Raw genomic sequence first — 12111 nt, forward strand, 5'->3', positions numbered from 1 at the left:
CAAATTAAGTCTGTTGCCCTCCCTTAAGATAATTATCTATGTATGTAAAGAAATACTAAAGGTCCAGGTTCCCTCTCATCAAACATTTATTACATTGCATATTTATTATACATTTCATATTATTTCATATTCATATTATACATGTATTTAAACATTTATTATTATATATTTTAGCTGGCTTATATCTCTTAACGGTTTAAAACTAAGAGCATACACTATGATGAAGTTCGCACAAATGTTAAGAGTCTTTCCTAAACCATGCTTACGAATGGATGGTCACCCACCTTCATAATTAAAAATAAAATTTTTGTGGAAAAACTTACATCCTTTATTGTGTTTAGAGTGTGGAATGATAGAATGTCGGTTCACAAGACAATAAACATCCACTTTAAATGGTAAATGTTGGCAAAGTTTTCAAAGAGGTAGTGAAAACTAGCATATCTGACGTCATTGCTCTGGCAAATTAGGATAAGCAACTATCGCTCTACCGGATGTGCTTTCGACTTTCCGTGAAAAAAGACCTATTATCTCTTAAAAGAAAGATTTGGCTTCAAATTGCCTAAATGAGTCATTATATTTTTTTAATATTTTGCCTGGTGATGAATTAAGAACAGTTTGAAATGGGTATTTTGTTTCTGACATGGAATACTTAGACCAATCAAAACACACTTGGCCAGCTGACCAATCAGAGCAGAACTGGCTTCTAGACTTCAGACTGGACTGGTTTACAGTCCTTCAGAATTGATTCAGTCACACTGTATTTAAATACTTGCAGAACGTTTCTTATATTAAATGCATATTCTGCATTCTGACTGATTAGTACATAGGTTAGTGTATGCTCCATTCAGCCATTTTCATTTCTGTCAGCTTTGTGTTTAATTAAAGAATTAATAAACTATTAGGGCTCAAAACTATTTTTTTTACATTATGTGGAATGTAGCCATGTAAAAAGGGGGTAAAGTTCATCCAGGATGGTTGTTTTGACAAAATAAAGCCCTTCAGTCTTATATAAGAGCACTTTACTGGACTTTAACAGGCTGCCATTAATAGCCTGTCATGTTTTATTCTGCAATAAAAAACACCTGGATGTGCTTTATGCTTTACTTTACATTGGTTACATAATAATGCAGCAAATGTATTAGCCGTTTAGATGCTCACTGAACTTCTGTTGTTTCCAGAATCCATGATTTGGAGAGCATGGAGGAGATTCTAGACGTTCAAGCCCACGACTCTGAAATCTTGTGTTTGGAGTACTCCAAACCTGAGACTGGTGAGTGCGGCTGCTGAGTGTGTTTTTATAGATCTGCAGCTGATTAAATCCTGCTCTGAGGTAAAGAGAAGTGCTGATCCAGCTCAGATGCTCAGCAGATGCTTAGTAACCTTGGAGTTGCCTCTTCAAACATGTGCTAACAGCAGCTTTTATAGCTAACGTTTACACTGCAAAACACCACTGTTTGAACTGGGCCTTCAAACCTGGTGCAGGTTAAATTTGGAGGCAAATTTGTGGTCCTACTGTAGGTTAAAGTCATAGTTGGTAAATAAATTTACATTTTCTGTTCATTTGCTCATCTGCAGGCCATACAATGACATTAAAAAATGTTTAGCTTGGTTGGTGATACATACAATTCAAGTCAATGTCATTGTTTGAAATATGCATGGACATCTCTGGAAAAGATGGCAGCATATTGTGCTCCAAAATCTTTAAAATGTACTTTTCGGCATTAATAGTGCCTTCACAAAAGTGCAAGTTATCTTTGCCAAGAGCACTGACATAACCTCATACCATGACAGATCCTGGCTCCAGATCACACGTTGTCTATTTCTTCCAAAAGAATACTTGCAATACTGATTCATGTTCAGGTGCCTTCGAGCCCAGAGAAGTCAATGGCACTTCTGGACAATGTTAACATAGGGCTTCTTTTTGGCAGAGTACAGTTTTAACTGGCATTTGTGAATGTAACTATGTATTGTGGTACAATGAAACACAAGTCAAAAGTACATTTTTAAATCACTACTTTCTTTTTTATTTGCTTTTCAATACTTTCACAACTGTTTTTCTGATTTTTATTTGTATATTGAACTGAGAAATCCTATCTATATTTTTTTTAATAATCTCTTATTGATTTATGAAGTTGTTTGTAATTATGTAGCATGTTTTTATCTATATTGATCTTGCCATAGATGAACCAAAAGTTGCTTATGTGGCAATAAACAAACAAACAATACAATCTCTGACTATACATTTGAAATCTTATGCAGGAAAGAAAACATCAAGAAATTGAACTTTAATTTATTTCTACATTGTTACTTTTAATCAACATACTTGAAGCATTTATTAGAGTAATCCAGTTGATAACATCTGCAATGTGCTATAGATTTACCAGAGGGAATATAAAAAAAACAAGTAAAAATGTTTAAAAATTAAGTTAATTCTATCCAATTAAAATGTTTTCTAGCAGAATTTTAATTTTATTTCTGTTTTATTTGTAATAATAAATAGTAACCTACATTATTTTATTAATCATATTTTTATATATTTTTATTGTTATTATTATTATTATTATTATTGGTTGTTATTATTATTAATATTATTGGTTATTATTATTATTATCATTATTATTTCATTGTTATTATTGGTTATTATTATTATTATTATTATTTATTTCTATTTTTATGCTTATTATTAATTTATTATTGGTTATTATTATTATTAATAATATTCATTAATTCATTCATTCATTTTCTTTTCGGCTTAGTCCCTTTATTAATCTGGGGTCGCCACAACGGAATGAACCGCCAACTTATCCAGCGTATGTTTTACGCAGCGAATGCCCTTCCAGCTGCAACCCATCCCTGGGAAACATTCATACACACTCATTCAAACTCATACACTACGGACAATTTAGCCTACCCAATTCACGTGTACTGCATGTCTTTGGACATTTGGGGAAACCGGAGCACCCTGAGGAAACCCACGCGAACGCAGGGAGAACATGCAAACTCCACACAGAAACGCCAACTGAACCAGCCGAGGCTCGAACCAGTGACCTTCTTGCTGTGAGGTGACAGCACTACCTAATAATAAGGTGACGTCACCTTATTATTAATATTATAATTATTAATTTATTTTTATTTTTGGTGATTATTATTATTATTATTAATTAAAAATTTTTGTGCCTAAATATTATTTTGGTGAGCTGCTAAAGCAACATTTCAGATTTTTTTCACGGTAAGTTATTAATACATTATAATTCATCAAATATATTTTATGTTTACATTTATTTTTAATAAAAGAATCACTTTTAATTATTATTTTACTACAACAACAATGCTTAGGCTGCTCTTTAATTTAAGTCTATGAGCTGTTTTTCACCCTTATTTTTGTTTGTCACTTGAGTAATTTTGGGTAATCCAGTTACCCGAGAAAATAAATAATGTAAATAATCAATTTGTAAAACAATAACACAAAAAAGCTCGCATTAATTTTCACTGTGTCTTCCCGCATAAACATTTAGAATATGCATTTGTCAGTGCAACTATTTTCTGTGGTAATCAACAGAAATGGATAGATGCTGTTGACAGAGCTTCTGCTGAAAATAACCCACAATGCTTTTTTCAGGGAAGTTAAATTAAATAAAATTTCTAGGAATCTATCCAAGAGAATAGATGCTAGCATGACGTACTTTGAGAAAACTGACATACCAGAAATAGATGACTGAGCAATAGTTGATCCAAAACAGCAAGATAATATACATTGGAAAGCGTCAGTACTTCAAAAAATCCAATGTGTTGTCATGGTTAAGTGATTAAAACAGACTATCATAGTATTTCCACTGTTGTAATGTACTAGAAAAGACAAGGTGAACAATTTAAGGTGAAAGTGGTGGTTGCTAAGGCATTGCTTAGTGGTTGCTAGGGTGTTATTTGATTTATTTATTAATTGTAATTTCATTTCAACATTATATTAGATTTTAGCAGATTTATGCAATGTCTTTAAAATGGGTATCTTTGCTTTATTTTTAAATGACTTTTATTTTGATAGATTGATAAAAGTTGTATTTATTTGATTATTTTATTGATTTTTTTTTTTTTGATTCAGTAAAAAAATATTTTTTGATTTAATTGTTTTTCTGTTTTATTTATAGTAATAAATAATAATTAAAATATATTTGTAATTATTTTAATATTTAGGTACTAAAATTTTATTAGTTAATTATTAAAATATTTTAAAATAATTGATGCTATTATGTATTACTACAGATAAAACAGAAATACAATTAAATCACGTTAGGAAAGTTTAATTAGATTTTATTATAACTTTTTAGCTTTATTTTATTTTAATTTCACTTTACACCTTGAAAAAATAAAGTTAGAATGTTATTTTAAAAATAAGGTTAAATGTTTTCTGACAGGATTTCATTTTATTTCTGTTTTAATTATAGTCTTCAAAATTATTTTTATTTTTTAAAATTTAGGTACTAAATTGTTTAATTTATAATTGTTTAATTTTTAATTAATAAAAAATAATTTAGATTATTATTTATTACTACAAATAAAACAGAAATACAGTTAAATCCTGTTAAAAATAAATAAAAAAAATTTATTTTGAGTGAAAACTTTTTTACTTTATTGTAATTTTACTTTAAAACTTGAAAAAATAAAGTTAAAGTTTATTTATAAAATAAATTGGAATGTTTTCTAACAGCAATTAATTTTATTTCTGTTTTATTTCTACTAATAAATAATACATTTAAATTATTTTTATTGATTTATTTTATTGATTCCCATTGATTAAAATCAATCATTTTGCCAAAAGAGAAGGCAATGCAGTCCAATTCACTTTTTGATAAATTGTTATTTTCAAACAATACCACAGACAGCGGTTAGGGGATTTGCACAAGGATTTTTACAAAATATTCTGGAGTAAGATGCTATTATGTATTACTACAAATACAACAGATATACAAGTAAATTATTTTAGAAAACATTTTAATTTGATTTATTGTTTTTTATATATATATTTTTTAGGGTTTTTCACCTTTCATTTGGATAGGATAGTGAAGGTTACAGACCGGAAAGCATTGGGAGCAGAGAGAGAGAGGGAAAGGGTCGGCAAAGGACCTCGAGCCGGGAATTGAACTCGGGTCGTCATGAGCACCATGGTGCTATATGTCGGTGCACTTAACCACTAGGCTATTGGTGCTGACTTAATTAGTTTTTTTACTTTTTACTTTAAGTTTTAAAGTAAGATTAAAATAAAGTTAAAAGTAATTGAAAAAAAATAATTAAAATGTTTTCTAAAAGGATTTATTTGTACTTTTATTTTATTTGTAATAATTCATAACAGCATACATTATTTTTTAAAATAATTTAATAACCAATTTAGTATCTACATATTATTTTAATGAGCTACTAAAGCAACATTTAAAGAGTTTTAATGTTTAGCTATTAATACATTATAATTAATCAAATATATTTTGTGTTTAAATTTAATCCAATCAAATGATCTTTAAAAACAACAACAACAATGCCTAGACTGCTCTTTAATGTACTGTAAGTCCTTGAGCTTTTCCTCACCCTTATCCTTGCCGGTTATGAAAAAATCTTGCCTCTAAACACCATTAAACTACAATAGCCTGATTCTCTCTGCTTCTCTGAAGCTCTTGATTCTCTCTGGCTTTAAAGCAGGCATATTCTAATGGCCTGTTTGTGCAGTAAGTTGTGTTGAGCATGTGTTGCTTTAGCTGCTAGTTTATATCAGGCTCTGGGCCAGACATTGAGCTGGATGAGAAACAGAACATCTGCTAGAACACACACCGAGGTACACACGCAGTTATTCTTCTCCTGCGCTCACTTGTAGCTGATAGGGTTTTTTCACTGTAACTAGATAAAAATGGCTTATCGGTAGGCTGGACATAATCTGCGCGCTAACATTTTCTTTACTGAACCCTCGGTGTTGAAAACTCTTAAAGGAACAATTCACCTAAACTTAAAAACTGTCATCATTTATTGTTAAAAAAAGCTGTAAACATTGACTTCCACACTGTTTGTCCTTCAACTGGTCAATGGTTACAGGTTTTCAACTTTCTTCAAAATATCTCCCTTTAGTGTTTAAAAGAAAGTAGAAACTCAGAACGTTCTGAAATCATGTGAGGGTAAGTTTGTGAGTATTCATTTGAGTGAACTGTCCCTTTAAATGCTGTTCAACCCGTAACTGTTTACACCTGGTATTAAGATGTGCTTTCATCAGTCAATTGATAAACCAATTTTTCCATTTTTCCAAAATAGGTTCCATTTTTTTTTACACATTTCTAAACAATATTTTGAATAACTCATTTCTAATTACTGCTCCTTTTATTTTTGCCATGATGACAGCACATAATATTTGACTAGATATTTTATAATATACTAGTATTCAGCTTAAAGTGACATTTAAAGGCTTAACTAGGTTAATTAGGCAGGTTAGGGTAATTAGGCAAGTCATTGTACAACAGTGGTTTGTTCTGTAAACAGTCGAAAAATCTATTGCTTAAAGGGACTAATAATATTGACCTTAACAATTTTTTTTTAAAGATTAACAACTGCTTTTATTCTCGCGGAAATAAAACAATTAAGACTTTCTCCAGACGAAAAATATGATAACAAATACTGTGAAAATTTGTTAAACAGCATTTAGGAAATATTTGAAAAAGAAAAAAGGAGGGTGAATAATTGTCTCTTCAATAATATATGAAGAATGTGCATTTCAACATGATCAACATGATCAAATCTCTATTTGTTCTGCTTAGGGTTGCAGAAACATCATGTTTTTGCTCTCACACTTTAAGAGTCATATGCATTCTTTCTTCACCGTGTGAACAGAGAGCGTTGGGGTGTGAAAAAGTTTGAAAAGACTGAGAAGAAATCACTCTCGACACAGCTCAATGGATACGCAACGTTTCAACACTATTTTAAAATGCCGTTCAGCTGGTTTATTCTTACAGAAATGTACTTACGGGGTACTGGTGAAGGTGTCAGATGATAATACAATGACAATATGAAAAAAACTCATATTCTTAGTACACAATCATTGACATTTTTGTAGTCTATTAAATGTTTTCTCAACAAGGCTGCATTTAATTGATCAGAAATCCAGTTAATGGAGACCTGTTATGCAAAATCACTTTTATAAGGGGTTTAAACACAGTTATGTGGAAACAGTGTGCGAAAATAAACAGCTTCTTTTAGTAAAAATTTATACATTTGATTTTTTCACAATCAAAAACATCATTCTCCTAAGCTGTCATCAGCCTGCCTATTATTGACTATCGCTTCCTGATTAACATAAGATTTTAGTATTGTTCTGAATCTGCGAATATGCTGACACATAGGCATTTGTAACTCCGCCCTCTTTTGAAAAGAGCTCATTTGAATTTAAAGCAACAGTCACCATAACGGCACAATTAGGATAAAAGCGGGGGAGGGCTAACGAATTATTAAACATTATTTGTGGGGTATTTTGAGCTGACATTTCACATACACACTCTAGGGACAACAGAGACTTATTTTACATATTGTAAATAGGTCCCCTTTAAAGTGTAATTTTATGAAATATATTTTAATGTAACCCTTTTGTATTTGAATATATTTTAAAATGTAATTCATTACTTCAGCGTCACATGATCCATCAGAAATCATTCTAATATGCCGATGCTCAAGAGTCTGCTTAGCATTTTTGTGTGAGCTGCAATGCAATGTTTTTGTTTTTTTAAGTATTTATTCAATTGGAAGTTGACAAAAAAAAAACTGTGGTTAATTAAAACTGAATTTTTTATACAATTATAAATGTTTCATTGCTGCTGAAAGGACATCCACTGCATAAAACATATGCCGAAGAAGTTGGTTGTTCATTCCGTTGTGGCGACACCTGATAAATCTGGGACTAAGCTAAAGGAAAATGACTGAATGAATAAATGTCTTAATTTTTATAAATGTAATGCATCTTGCTGAATAATTTTAATCTATTTTTATACCATCCACAGACTTAAACTAACTAAAAGGAGTTGTTGACTTGAAAAAAAAGTTTTTTTTTTTAATAATCTGTGTGTCTTTAGGGCTGAAACTGTTGGCCACGGCTAGCCGAGACAGACTGATCCATATTCTGGATGCGGATAAGGAATACAGCCTGCTGCAAACACTGGATGAACACTCTTCCTCCATCACTGCTGTCCGGTTTGCTGGTAAGAGCTAGTTATAATATTTTTTTAAAGAGGTACTATAGACCATTTTAAGGGGATGTAAACAAAAACAATGGTCCCAATGTATTTCCTGTTTTACATTTTTAATTTCTAAAGCTTCCAAGAAGAGCCACATATTGATAAATAATATTATCATGGCTGTTTTAACAATAAGTTATGATTGAATTGGCTCTTGTTACAGTTTTTAAATAGTTTGATAACAAGCAGGAAATGTTCATGGGCCAATCACATGACCACATTGAAATGGTCTATTATACTCTTTTTATAAACAGTTGAGGTCAGAATTATTAGCCCGCCTGAATTATTAGCCACCCTGTATATTTTTTCTCCAATTTCTGTTTAAAGATTTTTTCAACACATTTCTAAAGATAATATTTTTAATTACTCGTTTCTAATAACTAGATACTAGTATTCAGCTTAAAATTACATTTAAAGGCTTAACTAGGTTAATTAGGCAAGTAAAGTTAATATAGGCAAGTTATAATGTAATGAGGGTTTGTTCTGTAGGCAATCGAAAAAATTAATACTTAAGGAGGCTAATAATATTGACCTTAAGATGTTTTTTAAAAATTAAAAACTACTTTTATTGTAGCCGAAATAAAACAAATAAGACTTTCTCCAGAAGAAAAATATTATAGGAAATACTGTCAAATATTTCTTGCTCTGTTTATCATCATTCAGGAAATATTTAACAAAAAAAAAATCAAAAAGCAAAGAAGGGCTAATTATTGTGAGTTTTATGTGTCCCCAGATTTCATTTTTAAGTTTCAACAATTTTTTTTCTCATGGATCCTTATTTAATACCATCCTGTATAAACTCTTTTTTTTTGAGTAAACGCAAAAATGCACGTTTTCTTGTTCCCCTTACAGGGATATTTCTCCTAAAAATACATTTTACTCACCCTAAAGTAGTCCCAAAGCGTTAAACATTTCTTTTCTCTGTTGAACACAAAATACAATATTTTGAAGAATGTTAGAAACCGGTAACCATTTACTATTCATTCATTTTCCTCCAGCTTAGTTCCTTATACATCAGGGGTACCACAGCAGAATATACCGGCAACTATTCCAGCATATGTTTTACGCAGCGGATGCCCTTCCAGCCACAACCCAACACTAGGAAACACCCATACACTCTCAAATTCACAAGCACACACACTAATACACTATGGCCAATTTAGTTTATTCAATTCACCTGTAGTGCATGTCTTTGGACTGTGGGGGAACCCGAAGCACCTGGAGGAAACCCACGGGAGCACGTGGAGAACATGCAAACTCCACACAGAAATACCAAGTGACCCAGCTGGGACTCGAACCAGCGACCTTTTTGCTGTGAGGCGACAGTGCTAACCATCGAGCCACTGTGCCCCACTTGACTTCCAGTGACTTACTATGGAAGTCAGTGGTTACCGGTTTCCAACATTTTTCAAAGTAACTTATTTTGTGATCACCTGAAAAAAAACATTTCAGTGTTGAATAAACTCTGATGTTTCCCAGTACTGGGTTGCAGCTGGACCCTTCCGCTGTGTTAACCATATGTTGGATAAGTTGGCAGATCATTCTGCCGTGGTGACCCCTGATGAATAAAGGGAGTAAGCCGAAGAAAAATGAATGAATGAATGAATGACATAGCAAAACAGCATATTACTGCGTTAACAACTAATACTAGGAATGTTAATGTGTGACGTGTGCTTCTTTTCCAGCTAATGAAGGAAAAGTCCGAATGATCAGTTGTGGTGCTGATAAGAGCATCTACTTCCGCACGGCACAGAAGGTGAGACGCTTTACTTTTACATCTTAATTCTTTACTATGACCTATTCATCATCATCATCACCATCTTTAATAATGGAGGAGTGGTGTTTCTTTCATCAGTTATGAGGGGTGAAACAGGGTCCAGATTCAGCTGTCAGATTCCTCAGGCCTCAAGAAACAGTTGCCAGAGTTTTCCAAGAGCACCTGATTTAAATAGACATGCAAGCACTTAACACCCTTCTGCAAATGAGATACCAGCGGCCAGTGATTAAGTGTGAGACTCAAACAAGCTCTTCTGATGTCCTGAATCAATCCGTCAGCGATGAAGAGTCTCTGTATGTGTCTAAATATTAAAATCTTAATATATATATATATATATATATATATATATATATATATATATATATATATATATATATATATATATATATAAAATGTGCAGTTGCAGTCAGAATTATAAGCCGTCCTAAATTATTAGCCACCCTGTTAATTTTTCCCCCCCAATTTCTGTTTAACGGAGAGATTTTTTTTAACACATTTCTAAACATAATAGTTTTAATAACTCATTTCTAATAACTGATTTATTTTATCTGTGCCATGATGACAGTAAATAATATTTTACTAGATATTTTTAAAGACAACACTGTTCAGCTTAAAGTGACATTTGAAGGCTTAACTAAGGGCAATTTATTATTTATACAATTGTTTGCTTTGTTCAGTAGACGATAAAAAGTAGCTGAAAGGGGCTAATAATATTGACCTTACAATGCTTTTTAAAAATTACTTTTATTCTTGCCGAAATAAAACAAGTTGGACTTTCTCCAGAAGAAAAAATATTATAGGAAATACTGTGAAAAATTCCTTGCTTCAAAAATTCATTTGGAAAAATAATAAAAAAAAGGAAAAAAATATTCACAGTAGGGTTAATAATTTTGTCTTCAACTGTGAACACCAAAATAGTAAAGATAAAACAATAGTGATGCAAATTATCCATTGATTTGTCTGTATTGTAACTTTTTTTTCCCTCAAAAGCCTCAATAAAAGCAAATTACTGTGAATGATTGATTTAAACTGGGTTGACATCTGGAAGAGCTTCTTCATCTGTTACATATTGTAGGACACTAAAAATCTCATTTAAAGCTTAAATCAGTTTAATAGAGTGGAGGAACTACTGTATGACGTCAATATAAATAAACCCGGAAGCGAGTTAGCATTTTAGCAGTTACGGTTCCCTCATCCCAAAGTCAATGGGTTTTTTATATGGCATTTCAGGTAAATCGCTTTAATAAGGTTCGTGCCTAACACAAACTCAAGATACTTTCACGTTTTATTCTACAACATAAAACACAGCAGCTACAGCACACTCTTGATTTTTTTAACAGTTACGCTTCTTTAAAAAGACGGTTGCTATCAAGTTGCCAAATGGGACTACAGGCGGTGTCAGAGACATCATACGTCATCGAGTTGAACTGGTCTGGAACGCAGCTTGCTTGTGTTGGGCATTTGATTAATTAAATCAAATGCCCAACAATTAATTTCAAATTAATTAAAATTAATTAATTAAAAAGTTATTAGAAAATTAAGCAAATAAACACTATCAAATCGCTTGAGTAAAACATTAATATAGGGTTATACATTTGTTACATGTAAAAAGATTTTTATTACATATAAAATGTATTATTGCCTATATTAACTTGCTGTTATTTACTTCATTATAAATTAATCCATTATATAAATTAAACCTGTCCAATTTAGATCGTCCAGCAAGGCCAGCAAACAAGTATCTGCCATATTATTGTCAGATAATAATGACTGATCATCATCTATGATGACTGATAGAAAACTCTTCAGTCTATTATATTGAAATAAAGTGAACACTATTGTTTATTGTGTACAAAATGTATTAAAGATAAATATCAAAATATCTCGATGACGATGTTCAAAAAGACGTTATTAACATTAACGTCCGTCGTAACCATATATGGTTTGCCTAGATTGTGTGTGCCAGATTGTGTGTGCCTAAAACTTGTGTGGTTCTGCGGGCCTGCAGCTGGTTATTATTGGTTGGCGTGGGTTTCCTCCTGGTGCTCCGGTTTCCCCCACAGTCCAAAGACATGTGCT

The 12111-nt window shown here is 31.8% G+C and overlaps 1 protein-coding gene across 10 annotated transcripts in view; it reads left to right on the forward strand.

Annotated features, from left to right (window-relative positions):
• The window catches only part of mapkbp1 (mitogen-activated protein kinase binding protein 1), a 111730-nt gene that overhangs the window by 70016 nt on the left and 29603 nt on the right, over window positions 1-12111 (forward strand). For all 10 annotated transcript variants that reach the window (XM_073928196.1, XM_009292858.5, XM_073928198.1 and 7 more), the window contains 3 exons: window positions 1179-1270; window positions 8094-8219; window positions 9941-10011. In XM_073928196.1, coding sequence (XP_073784297.1) covers window positions 1179-1270; window positions 8094-8219; window positions 9941-10011 — 289 coding nt within the window. The remainder of the gene's footprint in view (window positions 1-1178; window positions 1271-8093; window positions 8220-9940; window positions 10012-12111) is intronic.

This window comes from Danio rerio, chromosome 17, assembly GCF_049306965.1.
Source record: "Danio rerio strain Tuebingen ecotype United States chromosome 17, GRCz12tu, whole genome shotgun sequence".
Classification (NCBI taxonomy): domain Eukaryota; kingdom Metazoa; phylum Chordata; class Actinopteri; order Cypriniformes; family Danionidae; genus Danio; species Danio rerio.